Below are 18,141 nucleotides of genomic sequence, written 5' to 3'. Positions count from 1 at the left end.
GAAATGAGGCCCTAACTCTCCTTAAACCTCTATGAGGAACAAAATAATCTAATTCCTTGGAGAGAAAGCTAAGTGCTCAAGTACATAAATACATAAGCTGATAAACCAAAATATCCCAGGAACTACTCTGCTTCAGGAATCCAGATGCCTACCAAGGAGCCTTCTGACCTGCATCTGAAAAATAACAACACGGTATGGGGTGAAAACCGGAGGTTCTTAGCATGGTAAAGGTGACACTCACATAGTATATAAGGTCCTGGGAATGCCTGAGGCAATCCTAGAACGCCAACTCTCAAATTATAAAGCTTAAATTACTAAACAGAAGTCATAAAAAGGGGTGGTCTTCTAGGGAATTCTATACCTAGTTTAACTTTAACCGCAACTCTAAACTAGTCCACCTTTCTTCCGTACCTCCATCTTCGATAATTTGCATAGACAAAACAAACAGACAAGGCAAGCACTGGTAGAAAACAATTAGTTCAAGTAACAATTACAACAATTAGCAGAATGTCATCAATAAGCATTCCCAATTAAGGCATAGCAAACAAAGCACACATATGCATATGATGAATGTCTATCCTACTGGCAGTGAGCTCATATGTCGGTTATTTTTTCAAAACCTGACACATCTGGTAGCTAACCCAGACATTGGTCTCTAGGTTGTGCATCTCCGGGAGGATCATAAACGAAGAAGAGTGCCTTTCCACCTTCTCCTGGAGGTTTCACGAAGGAAAGTGCCTTTCCACATCGAAGGAGTGTGCCTTTCCACCTTGCAACCGGAGAAGAACGTGGAAGATACAATACGAAGGAGAGTGCCTTTCCACCTTCCCCACATCCATATCACGACAAGAGAGGGAACTTCCACCCTCAACTTACCATCCGAACACATTTCAAATTAATACACAAACGGGATTACACCCAGACCTTGCCATTCCGACCATTTCGGACATACACAATCATCTTAAATCTCATCATTTATCAACATCATGTCCTTATATTCATTCTTTATATCCATAGCGACGTATATTCATTCAGCTTCACACCATTTCCCTCACAATTGATCCTGTTTACCACTTTTCTTCATTCCCAAGTTATCTCACATCCCTAACTTCAATTGATTACTAAGGTTACTAGTAAAATCTAAGGTTAAAAGGGCAAAAACAGAGGTTTAAGGGTTCAAATCTATGTTTAAATCATAAAAACACAGGTGTTGGAAAATAGAGTGTGTGCTTGAGCACAGCTTAGAAAGAAACCAGAACGTGTGCGTGCGCACAGATTCGTGCGGGCGCACACCAGTCAGAAGCTACTTGATGTACGTGCGCCACACCTGTGCGAGCGCCACCAGCAGAAAGCATACCCTGGCGTGTGCGTGCGCACACTTTTTGAAAAGCACCAAGTGTGCGTGCGCACAGAGGCATGCGTACGCACAGATAAATTTTTGTTTCTGCTGGGTGCGTGCGCACAGCAGTGTGCGTAGGCACACACCAGAATTTCCTGAGTCTGCTGCTACATTAAAAGTACAATTTTTAGCACCAAATTTCCGGTGTCCATAACTTTCCCTACAAAATTCGGTTTTCCGCAAATGTTATATCATTTTCAAGCTTATAAAACCTTCTTTAATTTGAAACAAACTCATCTTCATCCTAAATTTGAGGAGCAAGTTATGGACTACCAAAGTTCATCAAAATTGAGTTTTAACCAAATTTTACCAAACCCCCATTTTTACCAAATTCACATACCATGACCTACAAAACCTGCACATTTGCAACATAACATGCCTTTTTTATTAACTCCAACTACTATCACATTAATGCTCATACCAACCCATGAAACTCATACACTTTCAAAAATCAAACCAGAAGCTACAAACATTAAAATTCATTAACTTATATCCTCAATTCCTTAATAGCAATCCATAAAACATCATTAACCCATCAACAAGCACAAGCCACAAAATTTCAACCTCATACATTAACAATATCATCAACTCATCATCATTAATTCCAATATACTCATATTCATTTCGTTTCCCACTTTATAAGCATCAATAATTCATCTTTCGGAAATCCATCATTTAAATTCCAACATCCACAACCAAGCCAAAACATAACATTTGTCATGGAATACTAATCAATTTACATACTCATAAATTCATGCCTATCTTAAAGCTAACTAGCCCAAGTCTTCACAGAACATTATATATTACATACGTGAAATCTAAACCATACCTTGGCCGATTTCCACGTATTACTCGAGACAACCTCGCAATGCAAGCTCACAAGTTCCACTCCCAAAAATCCAACCACCAAAGTTGTTCCGAAAGCTCCAATTTACCAATCCAAACTTCACTCTAACATAATTTCAATCTAATTTACACAATTCACTAAATTAGCACTAAGTACATAAAATTGGATAACTCACAAGGATTTAGAATTTTTTTTATCTTACCCATTAATGATTGGAGTACAATCCAATAATTATCCAATCTTAGATTGTAACTAAACCACCAAAATTATCAAGATCACTCAAAATCTCAACAAATTTCGTGTAGGAAAGGGCACAGAGAACTGAGAATGAAAGAAGAGAAACTTATCACTTTTTGGATAGAATTGAGGAGGACTCCGAGAAGAACGTGTGGCCACAAACGGCTCGTCAATCGGAGCTCCGGATTTAAAGTTACAGAGGATTGAAGCTATGCCAAGGGTTTAGAACCCTTTCCCCCCTTTCCTTGCATGCTGAACAGTTCTTCTTTGAAGAAGAAGAATGAGCTGAGCTCATTTTATTTAAATGAAACGGTTGGGGCCACGGGTCCGGTTTGGCCCGTTCGGTTCAATTTTGGGCCGAATTTTTTGAAATTGGTATCAAAATTTTCATTTTAATGAGCTTTATCCTATTTTAATATTAGATTTATATTTTTAATTTTTCTTATTAAAATTTAATTTATTGACTAATTATTCGCTAATTTCACGAGATTTACAGAAACAATAAGAAAAAAATAAATTAGTGATTACAAAAAAACTCAATTAACATTAATGATATTCAAAGTATATTATTATGATTAGTCTTTAATGCAATAGTATATACGAAAATCAAATTATAAAAGGTCTCATTAATATATGATATGTTACATCCTAATAATTAAGAATATAATGTGATAAGTTAAGTGATAAGAGAGTGAGATAAAAAATTAAAATGTAAAGAAGTTATATAAATGAAGTAAAAATAAAATTTTTTTGGCTAATTATGGCTGAATTATTTTGGTTCTCAAATTTTTTTCAATAAAATATACTTAAATGTGTTTCAATTTTAAAAGACACATCAAATTATTACAAATGACACAGAAATATCTAAATTTCTTATATATTAGTTTAATACCATCAAATCAATTCAGTGATAATAGAAACACATCATTTAGTTAAAAATAACATGAGAATTTTTAATAAAAACACAAAAAATCTTTAAAGAATTACAAGTTCAAAATCTTAACTCACTCAACTAACAAAAAATATGTTTTGGAACAAAAAAATATATCAATTTATTGCAAATGACACAGAAATAACTAAATCTATCATATATGAGTTTAATACCACTCAATTAGTTCAATGATAAGAAAAGTACAATATTTAGTTGGAAATGAAAGTTAAGAAATTACTGTATGTGTCACGGTTAAGAAATTTATGTTAAAATTAAAAAACTTCGTGCAATGCTTAAAAAGTTTTTGTGCTATTTTTCTAATGAATTCTACACAATTTAAAATTCTTCTTCTTCTTCTACTTCTTTTTCTTCTTTTTTCACATTCTCATAATTCTTATTTTACCCTTTTAACAAGAATATGTAGTACAATTAAAAAATTTTGATATCAAAATTAAGAAATTTTCTATGTTACTTTTAAAAAGTTTTGATACTATTTTTTTGATAAATTCTGCAGAATTTAAAACTCTCCATCCTCCTCTTCTCATAATTTTTTTTATTTCAACCCCTTAACAAAAATAAAACATAAGAAAAAGAGAAGATAAATTAGACAAAAAAATGATGCAATAACCATTAGAATGAAGAGGAGGAGAAAAAATAAAAAATCAAACGCAGCAACAATAAAAGAACAATGATGAGGAGGAAATACGCGAAAAAGGAGAAGGATCGCAAAAAAGAAGCGTGTGATTCACGCATATATTGTGCGAGTAATTTTGTTAAATTTAGACCAACTTGGTTAGACTTGGTTGATAAAAGTACTTGGATATGTAACGAAATTGTTCGTAAAAGAGAAAAGCCAGTGACCAGGCTGATTTTTGAAAATCAGACCTGATCAAATTTTTATTTCTTTTTAAACCCCAATACTAACATATTACATTTTTTTAGACTTTTAGTTTATAAAAAAAAAGAAAAAAAATCTTAAATGCCCAACGAGTCTCCAACAAAAACAGAAACTTTTTTTGTCCTTGCTTTTATTTTTGTGAGACTGATTAGTTCCTCAATCAATGTTTTCTCTTTGGGTAAACGGAACTTGCTTATATAACATGTTAAACTACTGATTTATTCGTTAAGTGTCAACTAGAATTGATAAATTTTTTTATTAGGGGCCTCGTTGTCTTGTGAAGATAATTGTTAGGAGCTGTTAAAAAATTTTTTATTTTTTATTATTTGTTATATACATTAGCTAAATTTATTGTGTAAAAATTAAAAAATATTAGTAATTTTTTATTTTTTGTACTTATAAAATTTGAATAAAAGTATATTTTTTAATTTTTGTTTAGAAAAGATGTTAAAATATTAAACTATTAGAAATATGTTAAATTTTAGATGTATTTAATTTAAACTAATCATACTAATTAACATAAACTCATTATTAGAAAAGGTGTATATTCTATTTTATAATAAATAATAAAAAAGTTGACACGATATTTTATCTAAAATAAATACCATGAATAAGAATATTTATGTCAACTAATCATGTAAATATAATATCAAAAATTCAAATTTTAATATTTTAGAATAACTAGTAACAAATAAATAAAACTAATATCAACCATTAGTAATGTCATTTTTATTAATATCTAGAAACAAAAAATAGAAAAAAATTCTAATAAGAGACAATTATCCCAAAAAATAATAAGACTCGTGACAAAATAATTTATCCATCTTAATTATGGTTCTGAAAATCGGACCAGACTGATCAGTTCGACTAAGTTAATCGAGAACCGATCATTTAGCCAGTCTGATTGATGTTACGAACCGGCCTGTAAAAAACCGATAGAAAAATCGGATGAACCGATGATTAACCGGTAAACCGTGTGAACCGACCGGGTTTTTGAGTCTCACGATTCGCTACTTTATATATATATATATATATATATATATATATATATATATATATATATATATATATATATATATATACAGAGATTTCTCAGTTCTCAGATCTCAGTTCTCTCTTCTCTCTTCAAACACGAAACCCTATCGCATCCACCTTCAAGCTCCAGAACGCGTGCCAGCCCCCGCCACTGTCGCCACCGACAATGACAACCCTCTCGAAGGTCTTCTCGGCCCTCTCAAAAGTCAAGCCAGTCGTCATCGTCGGCCCTGAGTTGCAGATTTTTTGTTTTTGTTAAGTTTTGATCGCTTATAGTTCTCATCGGCGCGCTTCAACTTCGTCGTGGACTTCTCTCATCGTTGTCGCTCACGCACATTCACTCTCATCGGCGTTTTTCTGCTTCGTCTCTGTTCTCTCTCTCTTTCTCGTAGCTCAATCACTGTTACCGTTGGTAAGCTCCATCCCTCCACTGCTTCTTTAGTTTCATTTTTGGGGGGTTAATTGCTATTTTGTGGATTTAATTATGTCGATTGTCGATTGTTTTTTCTGGGTTATTTAGTTATTTTTTTAGTTAATTTTTTTCATTGTTCATTATTAACATGGCTGGATTATTGTTTTGTTTTGATTTCTGGGTTAACTCTTGTTGATTATTGGTAATTTTCTGAGTTATTTTTGTGCTATTTTTTCTAATTCTAAGTTAATTTACTAGTTATTGGCTTGTTGCTGAGTGAAATTAGTTAAACTTAAAATCTTGGTTTGTTATATTGATTCTGATTTCTGAGTTGTTGGTTGCTGATTTTTTCTAATTCTTCTAATTATGAGTTGTTGATGGTACTTTGTTGGGAATGAATGTGTCATTATACAATTAAAATACTTGTACTCTTCAACTGGTTCTAGCTCTGATTTGATGCTGAAAGAAGAGTTTTCAGTTGAAATCCCGGATAAGAAAACTGATAAGCTTGCTTGCCGTGTCAATGTTGCAAAATACATAGCCTAAAACTTCACTCTATTATTCTTTTGTTGATTTATGCTCTTTTGGTTGCGCTGGAATTACAAAAAGGATGTTGCTAGTTAACATTTTTATTTTGTTAATTATATGAATTGATGGCTTGATGCAGAGTTTTGCTTTTCAATTTTTTTATTTTGTTAATTATATGAATTAATCATGCTGTAATTCTGAATTTGATATAAGTTCAATTTTGGAACTTTGGATTTTGAATTTTGTTATATTGATTTTTGTTATATAAGTTTAATTGTGTTATATTAAATTTTACTGAATATAATTCTGGATTTTGAATGCCGTATGAATTGATATAATCTTTTGGATTTTGGATTACTGTCATTCTTAATTGTTGTATGTAATTTATAATTTGGATTTTTAGATTTTGGATTCGGATCCACTTATTAAGCCATGGCAAATCCCTCACCCGATTCAATCAATGATGCCATTTGCAGACATATTCCTAGATTGAACTGCATATTTTTTCTTTTGTTAATCTCCTTATATATTGTATTGTATTGTGTTCTTTCTTACTGGCATAAAGTCACTCTTGTTATATGGTGGAAATGTATAGAGTGAGGTAATTGTTAAGAATGTAGTTTAGAGGATTTTTTTATTTTTATTGGTACTATTTACTTCTAAAAAATAGAGAAATTTTGTATTAAATACTATAAATAAATTATCTCTATTAGTATTTTTATTGAGCATGATTTAAAAATTATTAAATTTAAATATTTAAAATTGTATATTAAATTTTAATAATTTTATTTAATATTTAATTAAACCGGTTGAATCCCGATCGAACCAATAAACCAATAACTAGTCACTTCACTGATTCATTGACCGATTCGGTTCTCGCAACCTTGATCTTAATCGACACTAACAAACAAATCAGCCAATTAATATATCACGGTAACTTGTTTTTTTTTTTTTTTCACGTTAAGTTGTTCTATATTTTTGTTTTTGATATTTAAACGGGGCTAAAAGCCCAAAATTACAACTTGTTCTATTAATTTAAGAAAGATCATTAACAAAAAAAAGCTAACCAATCTCACATGGTTAAAAATAAGGGCCGAAATAATTTCTTTTTATGAAAAGTATGGGTCTCGGAGGTCTTCTAAAAATATGTCAATAGCAGAGAGCCCGAGACGAGTATTCACTAAAAAAACCAAAAAACCCTAACAGATTCACTCTCTCCCAAGTCCCAAGGCCCCAACCATCCCCAACCTCTGGTCTCAGCTCACTCCCAAAGAATCACAGATTCACTCGCTCTCGCTCACTCACCGCGTTCCGCACGGTCACCGCCGAACACAACGGCTGCCAACGACGGTGGACGTCACTCGTCACTCCCCTAGCCGGTTCTTCTGCCTCGTCCCACGCTGCTAGTGTCTGCTCGCCTCTGCCTTCTCCATCTGTGTCGTCCCCGCTGCCTTGGCTCCGGCGTGCCTAGCCTGTCTCTGCCTTCGCCTCGGCCTCGTGCCTCTTCTGCCTCTGCTTCCTCCATCGTCATCGTGTTGGCTCCTCTTCGAAGCTCTGCTCTCGTTCACCGGTGGACTGCTCTGCAACCGCGAACACTGCAACGGCCCCAAGTTGGAAAACCGTCCCTGACTTTGTTTCTGACTTTCTGCTTCTGCAGCGTAGTGTAGGTGAGTGTTTTTTTTATTCTTATTAATTTTTTATTTGCTGTTTAATTTATTGATGCTAATTGTATTTGTATGTAAAACTGATTGATTTAATTTGTAATAGGTTTAGATGAATAGTATTTGTTGTAAAACTAATTAATTTAATTTGTTGTTCTCTTTGTTCTTTCTCCTTTTGAGGCTTGAATACTAAAGTTGGAGAGATAATAGAGCAGAAGATATTTTCATCAACACTATAAAATTTGTCTCCTAGCTTGATTATCAAATGATGAAGATTTAGTCACCAAAAAAAAATGATGAAGATTCAATAAAAGGGTCTTTCTCCCGGTGTTGTGTAGCACCCTTTAATTTCCTCAGTGGATTAATCATTTTGCAATAGTTTGATTTGGAGGTCTGTGATAATAAATAAGAGTTTTTTTTTTTTTTTTTTTTTTTTTTTTTTTTTTTTTTTCAAAAAGAGAGAAAATGGGAAGGTTTACAATTAGAGGACTTATTGTGAAGTATTAACTTTGAAGGATTTTTGGTAAAGGAATTGAACTGATAGAAAGCTAGAATCTGGGAGGACATGAGGGTGTTTCGGTTTACATTAACCTGTAGCCTTTATTCTTTTGCTATGTGCTTATCTGTAAGTTTTAGTTTGTTGTTTATGTTTTAAGGACTGTTTTCTGTTTGTATCTTATTTCTGTGCTTCTGACCGGGTGTGTTTGTGCCTGGATTTGTTGATTTTGTACAACGCCCACCCTCTTCTATGGGTTTCTTTGTGAGTGGGTTCAAGTCACAGCCACACACTTAGGCTTTTCTAGAGGATTGTTCATGTTCACAAAAAAAAAAAAGAATGCTACTATATTAGTCTATTTTCAATGCAATATATTTCCTTGAAAAACAAAGAAATCATAATCTCAGCCTTTGCATTATAACTTCAAATTTTCAGGGTGTTTTCTTTATTAATCTCTGGACAATTGATTATTTAAGTGAGACCGGGTCTGCGAGTCCAATCGGTGACCCACCAGTTGAACCAATGACACAATAGTTTGACCAGTTCGATTAGTTCTTCGGTTTTGATAACTATGACTAGGACGATTCTTTTCTTTTCTTTTCTATTTTTAAAAAGCAAAAAGTTCAGTTAGCATGAACCCTGTTTGCTATCCACTTCTTTTCCCTGTTCCTCTTCTCCTTCTGCCGCCATCGCTTTACTTTGCCGTTGCGTCCCATCTTCCGCCAGCGTTGTCCCTTCACTGGTTCATATTCTTTCTTTGCTTCTGTTTGTTTTTTATTTTATTTCTTTCCTGCTTTGTTAGTTGCTTCTTTAATTTTTTTTGCTTCTCTAATAATTTTTGCTCCTTCGCTGTGAATTTTTTTCTGCTGTCGTCCTTTCCTTCAAATGTTTCTGCAATTTTTTGCTCCTGTTGCTTCTGTAGTTCTGCACTTCTGTTAATTTAATTTGTTGTTCCAGCTGTTGCTATGTTATTGCTTATGACATTCTTGATTTGGTATCTTAATTCATTGTTGTTGCTGTTATGTTACAAGTATACTGATTTCATATGGTTGATGCTGCTGTGTTAATGATTTAGTTATCAATCTCTTTTCATTTATACCCTCTACCAATTTGGTGCTTCTTACTGCTTAGCTATTTAGGTCATTTACTGTTGTTTCCCTTAACCACTTGGCACATTTTTCATTTTTCATTTGACCCTTCACTTCCTCTTCTATCAGCTTCAAGGCTGGCGGTGATTGGTGGTGGGTTCACAACAACACCAGTGCCCACACATCTCAGATTATTGATTCTCCTCGTCGTCTGAATTATTCAGTTACTGTTCTTGTTTCATCAACTCTGTTGCTGCAAATCTCACTGCAGTTTTGCTGTTGGTGTTGCAAGTTCCATTTCTTTTTTATCATATCAATATCATAGTTGCTGGTAAATGTTTGTTTCTGTTGTTTTCTTTATTTATTTTCAGAGGTACTGCTGAAATTTTTTCAAGATAAAATGGTGTGTTTTATTCTTTTATTGTGTGAATTTCAGTTTTAAATATAATATTATTATAGTATAATATATATTATAAATCCCTGCGTATAAATTTGTTTATCTCATACATGTACCGTACCATACTAGTATCCATGCAACATAGCACATTGCCACTTAGAAACGGAACAAATTCAAGGCTTCTGAATTTTTTATTCTTCATGCTTAACTAACTCTTGGAGGTGTGTGCAGGTCAGAGTGAATAAACAAAATGAATAAAGGAGGTCCAGTAGGTGGAGGAGGGTTGGGGGTTGGTGGAAGCGGGCCTACTGCAGCGGCTGCTGCAGCTGCTGCTCAGAAGCAGAAGACATTGCTGCAGAGGGTGGAAGGTGACATTGCCAATATTGTGGACAATTTCAGCCACCTTGTCAATGTTGCCAGGGTATGTTTTAATTCCATGCTGCATTTTTATATGGCATGTGATTGTCATTGTCAGTTACATATCATATCATAAGTATTTATGTTGAAATTGATTTTGTGTAACTGTCATTTTGATTGTAAATTTTCATATGAAAAACAAGATGAAATCTGATACCATAATTCATGTTAAGATAGGGAATCTTGCTTTCCCCAGTTCTGGTCTATGTAAATTGATTACATTCTAAGTACCATTTTGGCACAATATTTTTTGCTACCATTTTAATACATGATGTTATCCAAGTATTTTTTGTATTTGAATCTTCCAGATTGATATTTTTGTTGTACATTCACATGGAACTAAAGAAGAACATTTGTCACCTTATGGTGAATGATATCTGATTAATCTGAAACATATTTTGTGATTTGTGTGTTTAGTTTTAAGCCAAATCTAAAGATGATCATTGAGCACTTTGTGTATTTCATCCCCATTTGATTGAGAGTTGTATTTCGCGTTGCATTTTAACACCAAACAGCAATCCTTTATTTGAAACTTCTGTAATTTCATGTCATGCCAATGTTTACGTGCACAATGTATTCTTGCAGGTTAATGATCCACCTGTTAGAAATTCACAAGAATCTTTTATGATGGAGATGCGTGCTGCTAGGATGGTAAGAATGCAGTTCTAATGATTCTTTTGCCTTTATGCAAGCATGCCTGCAAAGACTACATGTCTATTAACTATTATCATTTTAGGTTTTAGAGATCAAAGTTGTGCGGCTTACCATGCAAAGTACCACTCATCATCATTATCTTAACTGATTTTGGAGTGACTAATGGATTTGTTTGAGTATACTGGAAATTTCATTCTGCAATCAGTTATCTGAAATCAATAGGACGTAATTTAATAAATGCTTGCATATAGAGTTGATTTATAATTTGTGTGCTTTTGGCATGCTTAGCATGGTCAATTTGAGAAGCTTTTGCTGGATTCTGAAGGTTATTAAGATCTTTTCTCGGATTTTTATTTCCCATTTGTATTGGTCAATATCGCAGGTTCAGGCAGCTGATTCGTTACTTAAGTTGGTCTCGGAGCTGAAGCAAACAGCTATCTTTTCAGGGTTTGCTTCTCTTAATGACCATGTAGAACAAAGAAGGGTTGAATTTAACGAACTCGGGGAGAAAACTGATCGTTTATTGTCTAGAATTGGAGAGGAAGCTGCTGCAAGTCTTAAGGAACTTGAAACTCATTATTCTTCTTCTGCGCAGAAGAATATTCAAAACCTTAAACCATAGTGTTTTTATATATATATATATATATATATATATATATATATATATCAATGCTTTGCACCTGATACTTTGATGAAAACTCTTTGACTGTATATAATTGATTCTTTTTTTTAACCCGGTTCTAAGTTCTGAATATGGATGAATGTAATTTAGGACTAGGAATTATGCAAGCTAGATATTCCATTACTGAGAAAGTTGGATGGAATATAGCCTAGCATATTTTAAGTGCAACGGATTCTATGGATGGTTTAAATGTAGCTTGAAATTACGGGTAAGAGCAATGCTTATTTGTTTGTTTTTTACGGTATTATTTGTTGATTATGTTATAGGACTTTATCTTTTTTATTTTGAGTAAACTATAATTTCTGGTCTTTTAAAAATTATGAATAAATACATAATGTTTTATTAGTGATCAGTGGTTATTGAATCTTCTTCGAATTCTTTTACAATATTTAGATAATTGTTTAAAAGGTACATATCAAAGATTGAGGCAAATTTTATGCTTTTTATCATATTTGGTAGCTTTGCAATGTATTTTTGCAGATAAGAGAGGAGGCTTTTGATTTTTCAAATGGTTTGGCTTGTTAAGCATTCTCATTTAAAGTTGAGTTAAAATGTGTGTATGGTTAATGAATTTGTAAGTATTTTTTTTTTAAGATGTGTTATGTTTCTTTTATGGTAAATACACTGCTTTTAAGGCAGTCTTGTTTATTCAATTTAGCTTCTCACGTTATATTCTTTAATATATTGTTTCTTTTCCAAGTTCAGAAAGCAATTAGGGGTTTATTGGTTTGAAAAAATATTTTTTATTTTTGTTTTTGTTTTTATTTTTTGAAAATAATTTTTATTTTTAATTTTTTACATTTTAGAAAATGCAATTGATTTGTGAAAAGAGAATTCATTTCCAAACATTGAAAATAATAAAAATATGTTTGGTCGGTCTATTTTCAAAATATATTTTTAATATTTTAGAATTTAAAATTATATTTGTATTTAATTATAATTTTAGTTAACAATTAACTTTTTATATAATATCAAATATGTAATAAATTACTATCTTAAAATAATTAGCTACATTTATAATAAAAAGGTATTATTTAGCAAAAAAATAATAAAAATAATTATATATAGAACAACATGGAGTAAAAATTTGTCTTTGTCGAATATGATAGTTTGACATTTGCTTTAAAATTTGAAACCATCTTTTTAAAACACCAAAACACCTTTCAATAACATTTCTTAACGATTTTTTTTCTCAATTATTTAGCAAAGTATAATCTTTTACTATTTAAACTTCAAATTCAAATATAAAAATAATAGAATAACTCATTTACTATTCTTGATTATCATATCTCAGTAGCCATTTCTTCGTATTCATTTTGTCACAACTAAATTTTTGGGTCACATTTTTTTTTGTTAACCGTATTCTTTCTTGATTACGCTATAAGCCTACCATGCCCCTCCCCTTTTCTTTTCTTTTCATGAAATTTAGTAACTAAATTTCCATAGTAGCTCTTGAAATTCACATCTTTTACCATTTTAATCATTCATATTCAAAATTCATTATATTGGTTCCCAAACACTATATTAGTCTCTGAACCTTTTTTAGCGTTGAGTCAACGAATGAAATACTAAATTAACTCTGACTTGTCACGAATATCATTTGTTTTGTCTCTTGAACAAGACGAAATTGAGGTCGTTTTGGAGAATCATAAAAGATAAAATGGTCTGCATATTATATAAACTCTTCTTTATCTTTTCGTTTTTGCCTTGAAAAGCCAAAACAAATGTCCAACGTACTAAGTCAAAGCCAACTCAATACTTTGTTCGCTGACTCAAAGCTAAAAAGGGTCTAAATATCAATTTGACACACAAAACAGAATCTCAAAAATGAATATAATGAATTTTAGATTTAAAGAACTAAAATGGAATTAGCTTTAAGAATTTAGTCAAAGTTAGTACAAAGAATATTAATTATAGGTAAAAAATATATTTGTGGTAAGGGATTAGCTTACACTAAAAGTTTAAGTCTTAGTAATTTATACTATCGAAAAATTTTGTATGTTAAAAAATATCCAATTAATAAATTGAATCATTTCTCCATATGGATCAATATAAACTTTCGTAAAATTCGAAAGCATTGTGATAATTTATCATCCCAATTTATTTTAACTTAAAATATAGTTTTAAAACTTCCCAAATAAATACGAAATATTATATTACATATCTATTGATGTTTAATGTCTTTATCATAAAGATAATATAATGTGAATTAGATTGATAAAATCTCATAGCTTACAAAACTATTAGACGGTATAAGTGAAACTCCATTTTATATTTAATGGAGTTACTAAATTATTTTCTTAGGTGGAAGTTAAGCAATGGTGGTGACAGACATAACCTGATTATAAAATGTTAAAAAAAATGTCAATTTTAAGGACAGTGCTGGAGTGGGCAGAGAGGATAGGGAAAGCAGTTAAACCACCATTTTCCATTTTTCATATGAGAATATGACGCCTATCATTTCGGCTTCATAGTTGTGAGACCATTTCTCTTCTTTCATGTGAGAGCATTTTCTTCTTTTAATATGATCACATTGGAATAATAATCTCCATAGTTTTGTTTTGCCATTTAATCTTTCTATATATAACTAACTAAGATGGTCTATTCCTAATTGTGGTTATGCAGTTTCTATCTTCTACCCTTTTGTTCCACAATTTCCTCTCATTATATCTTAGTGTTTTTGTGATGGTCCCAATTAAGAACCAGCTCATTTCCAATTCCCACATGTCATTTTCTTCCTAATAACGACCAAAAAAATCTTGTTTTTTGTTCTCCCATACATTTCTTCTCTCTTTTTTGTTCCCCTTTTTCAAAGGAAAAGTTGTTATATTTCCGTTAACCATGCTGGGTAAAAATGCTATTACCTTTAGTTCTTGATAACTCTCAGATACCCTGAGGAGTTATCAGCATTCATGCCATTTCTGACTTTCAGGATTGTGTACTCAATTCCCTGAAATCTTATTTTCCTAAAGGGTAATCTTCTCTTGTTCATTGATTCAATAATATTTCTTTGGTTTTTAACAATGATTATTGTATTATATGTGCATTATTCTGACTTTGACCATATTTGTCTTCATCAAGTTCCATGACGTGGATACCATGAATTTGGATTTTCCTTCTTTTGTGCTCACAACGTTTGCATTACGGGGTCATGCATGTTCAACACTCGAGCTTTGTTTTCTTCACTGATTTTGTCACATACTCTCAAGAAGAAATAAAATAAAACTAAACCAAAATTTACGATTAAGCATAAATGTACTTTCTTTTTAATTTAGGGCAATAAGCGAGAAATGAATGCTTTTAGACTTGGTTTCTTATATATGGCACGACCTACAAGTATTTTCTTCTGTTAAAATAATTGGCTCATTATACCATGTTAATTTTTCTTGACCAATTCTATAATGCCTTTTATTTTGGTGGAGAACTTACTAAACTTGTTTTTTTTTTTAAAAAAAAAAACATCAAATATTTAAAATTTTGTTGTTTTATACTTTTTAAATTAAATATTGATTTTTAATTTTTTTTTTGGCAAGTTAAATACCAAATTTTAGGCCCCATAACAATCCCCATTTTTTTTTTCTTTAAGCATGTCACGTTGTCCTCTTCGGAAACTTATTTTCATGTGGTTTTGGCAGATATTCCTCGAGGGGTGTTATTGTGTTGCTTATTATTGCATCAAAGCCTATCAATATGCCTGACTCACCTGGGGTAAGAGTTAAATCATACTATGTATTTATTCATATATGCATGGTTTCTGAAGAAAAATCTAAGATGAATGCATGCTTCGGTAACCATTTTGTGGGAAAACTTATCTATGATTGTAAAGGACTGAGCTAAAACTTGTGTTTCATTCATCACTGGCAGAGGAAGCATAACTTAGGAGAGCTTCTTAAGTCAGATCCTGGTGGTCATAGTTCTGAAAATTCAAGAAACAATTCACCAACTCATCCTATTATAAGGGTGAATCAAGCAGCAAAAGATGGCAGTGCAACCAACAATTCAACAACCGAAGCTGCACATATGGAAGAGGTTTCTAAAAACAATGCGAAAAGTAAATCTAGACCTCAAAGATTAGCATCAATAACAAAAAATGTTGCTGAACCCGGCACTCAACGCCATAGTCCACGCGCCAAGACAAACTCAATTTATGATGTTGCAGTTACCTCACCAGGGCGGCCGCCTGCGACTTCTTCGAGGGGAGTGTACCAAGGTGCATCGAGCAACTCTAGCTCGCGCAGCAATAGTTTAGAGAGCACCAGCACACCCCTCAGACCACATACCGGTGGCGATTGTAGATGGGAAGCAATTAACTTGGCTACCAAGGCAGGCCCTCTAAATCTTAGCAATTTCAGGCTTCTCAAGCGTATTGGTTATGGAGATATCGGAAGCGTATATCTCGCGGAACTTAAAGGAAGTAAGACCTACTTTGCCATGAAAGTAATGGACAAGGCTGCACTTATTAGCAGAAACAAGCTTCTGAGAGCACAGACAGAGAGAGAGATTCTTGGACTTCTAGATCACCCCTTCTTGCCCACATTATATTCTTATTTCGAAACAGATAAATTATACTGTTTGGTCATGGAGTTCTGTAGTGGAGGTGATCTCCATTCTCTTAGACAGAAGCAACCTAACAAGTGTTTCACTGAAGAGGCTGCAAGGTTAGTGACCTACTATGTCATTTTTACCTTTTCTTTTTCCATAAGAAATTCTTGCATATTCCTAGAGCACATTTAGTTCGTGCTCAAAAGCTATTTAAACCATAGTTACATGGAACATTCCAGTACGAAAATTGGTAAAATATTTATATAAAAAATATACATATAACATCTCAGTAGGCAAATGAACTAGTACGCGTTATGCGCCAATTAGTACGTGGTGCGCTACTTGGTGAATTCATGTAACTATGCTTAGAACCAGTCAATATAATTAGCAATAAATTAAATTTACTTCATTTGTTTGTCATTTATCATATGAAATAGGGGTTCCCATATTTCCATATAAAATTGTTTATCATAGGAATCTCATTGGAATCTGAATTCTGCACTTCCTCTACTTACCGCTTTTCCAAGTTTCTGCAAAGAATTCCTAATAAACTGCAACTTGATACAATTTGATCAACTATGGTTGCCCTTACATTTGCTTATCTAAATTGAACTGGATCATTTGTAATTAAATTTCTTTAAAGAAACATATTTAAAGCTATTTTCCATTGACAATAAGTCAATGATTGATATTTATGTACCATTTACCCATAATTTTATCACTTTTGTAAACCAACTAAGAATTCTACGTTCAAATTTCATTCTTGTTATATAGGTTTTATGCTTCAGAGGTTCTGTTAGCTCTTGAGTATCTGCACATGCTTGGCATTGTATATAGAGATTTAAAGCCAGAAAATCTTTTAGTCAGAGATGAAGGCCATATCATGCTCTCGGATTTCGACTTATCACTTCGCTGTTCGGTCAATCCTACACTTGTCAAGTCTTCATCTGCGCACGCAAACAATGGTAGTAGTAGCGGCGACTCTGGCAGCACAGTAGGTGATGAACAAGCATCACAAAGTAGTGCAACATCAACCTTCTTCCCACGCATTTTGCCTTCAAAGAAGAACAGGAAGGCAAAATCAGATTTCGGCCTATTGGTCGGTGGAAACCGCCTGCCTGAACTGATGGCAGAGCCGACCAATGTGCGCTCGATGTCATTTGTAGGGACCCATGAATATCTAGCACCTGAGATTATCAAAGGAGAAGGTCATGGTAGTGCAGTAGATTGGTGGACTTTTGGGATATTCTTGTATGAGCTGTTGCATGGAACAACCCCTTTTAAAGGCCAAGGATATAAGGCCACACTTTACAATGTTGTTGGCCAGCCATTGAGGTTCCCGGAAAATCCACAGGTTAGTCAGGTGGCTCGAGACCTTATAAAAGGATTGTTGGTGAAGGAACCTCAGAACAGAATTGCATATAAAAGGGGTGCCACAGAGATAAAGCAGCACCCATTTTTTGAGGGAGTGAACTGGGCTCTAGTTAGAAGTGCCGTGCCTCCTCATATACCAGACCCTATTGACTTCTCAAAGTATGCTAGCAAAGACACACCACCACCAGCACCGGCACCGGCATCTGAGAAGAAGGTGGCAGATAATGTTGCTAGTAATAAAAAGAACAACAGTGCTACTGATTCTTCATATGTAGATTTTGAGTATTTTTAGCAGTAACAATCCTACTCGGATATAAATTTACCTCTTTGTTAAAAGTTCTGTACAAAATGTCCTCCTCTTACCCCTAAACTAAAATTAAAGACATCTCTCAAGCAAACAACTGTACACAAATTCATGTAAATTGATTTTTTTTTTTTTAAAAATCTTTCGCCCTAGTTGAGTTTCTTTTATTTTCTGAATCTTTAATATTATAATAAGTGTCCCTAAAAGATTAATATTGTATGAAAAAACCTGAGTATCTG

The 18,141-nt window shown here is 33.0% G+C and overlaps 2 protein-coding genes across 4 annotated transcripts; both read left to right on the top strand.

The window, feature by feature from the left end:
• The first annotated feature begins 7,453 nt into the window (after window positions 1-7,453).
• Window positions 7,454-11,921, top strand: LOC112703042 (mediator of RNA polymerase II transcription subunit 22a). Of its 3 annotated transcripts, none has more exons than XM_025754345.3 (5): window positions 7,454-7,954; window positions 9,662-9,863; window positions 10,161-10,350; window positions 10,932-10,997; window positions 11,383-11,921. In XM_025754345.3, exons 3-5 carry the CDS (start codon window positions 10,180-10,182, stop codon window positions 11,620-11,622), a joined length of 477 nt encoding a protein of 158 aa, XP_025610130.1. In that variant the 5' UTR covers window positions 7,454-7,954; window positions 9,662-9,863; window positions 10,161-10,179; the 3' UTR covers window positions 11,623-11,921. The 3 variants fall into 3 exon arrangements, with proteins under 3 accessions (XP_025610130.1, XP_025610132.1, XP_025610133.1); XM_025754347.3 differs by having other exon boundaries at window positions 7,501-7,954; window positions 9,662-9,755; XM_025754348.3 differs by lacking the exon at window positions 9,662-9,863 and having other exon boundaries at window positions 7,501-7,954.
• Window positions 11,922-14,514: 2,593 nt separating this feature from the next.
• On the top strand, window positions 14,515-17,934 carry LOC112703041 (serine/threonine-protein kinase RHS3-like). Its single transcript, XM_029287975.2, has 4 exons — window positions 14,515-14,655; window positions 15,318-15,390; window positions 15,547-16,340; window positions 16,999-17,934. The coding sequence occupies exons 2-4, from the start codon at window positions 15,373-15,375 to the stop codon at window positions 17,888-17,890; spliced, it is 1,704 nt and encodes a 567-aa protein (XP_029143808.2). The 5' UTR covers window positions 14,515-14,655; window positions 15,318-15,372; the 3' UTR covers window positions 17,891-17,934.
• The last annotated feature ends 207 nt before the right edge of the window (window positions 17,935-18,141 follow it).

Source organism: Arachis hypogaea, chromosome 7, assembly GCF_003086295.3.
Source record: "Arachis hypogaea cultivar Tifrunner chromosome 7, arahy.Tifrunner.gnm2.J5K5, whole genome shotgun sequence".
Taxonomy (NCBI): domain Eukaryota; kingdom Viridiplantae; phylum Streptophyta; class Magnoliopsida; order Fabales; family Fabaceae; genus Arachis; species Arachis hypogaea.
The sequence above is the reverse complement of the archived record's forward strand: the minus strand, read 5'-3'. Positions and strand labels throughout refer to the sequence as shown.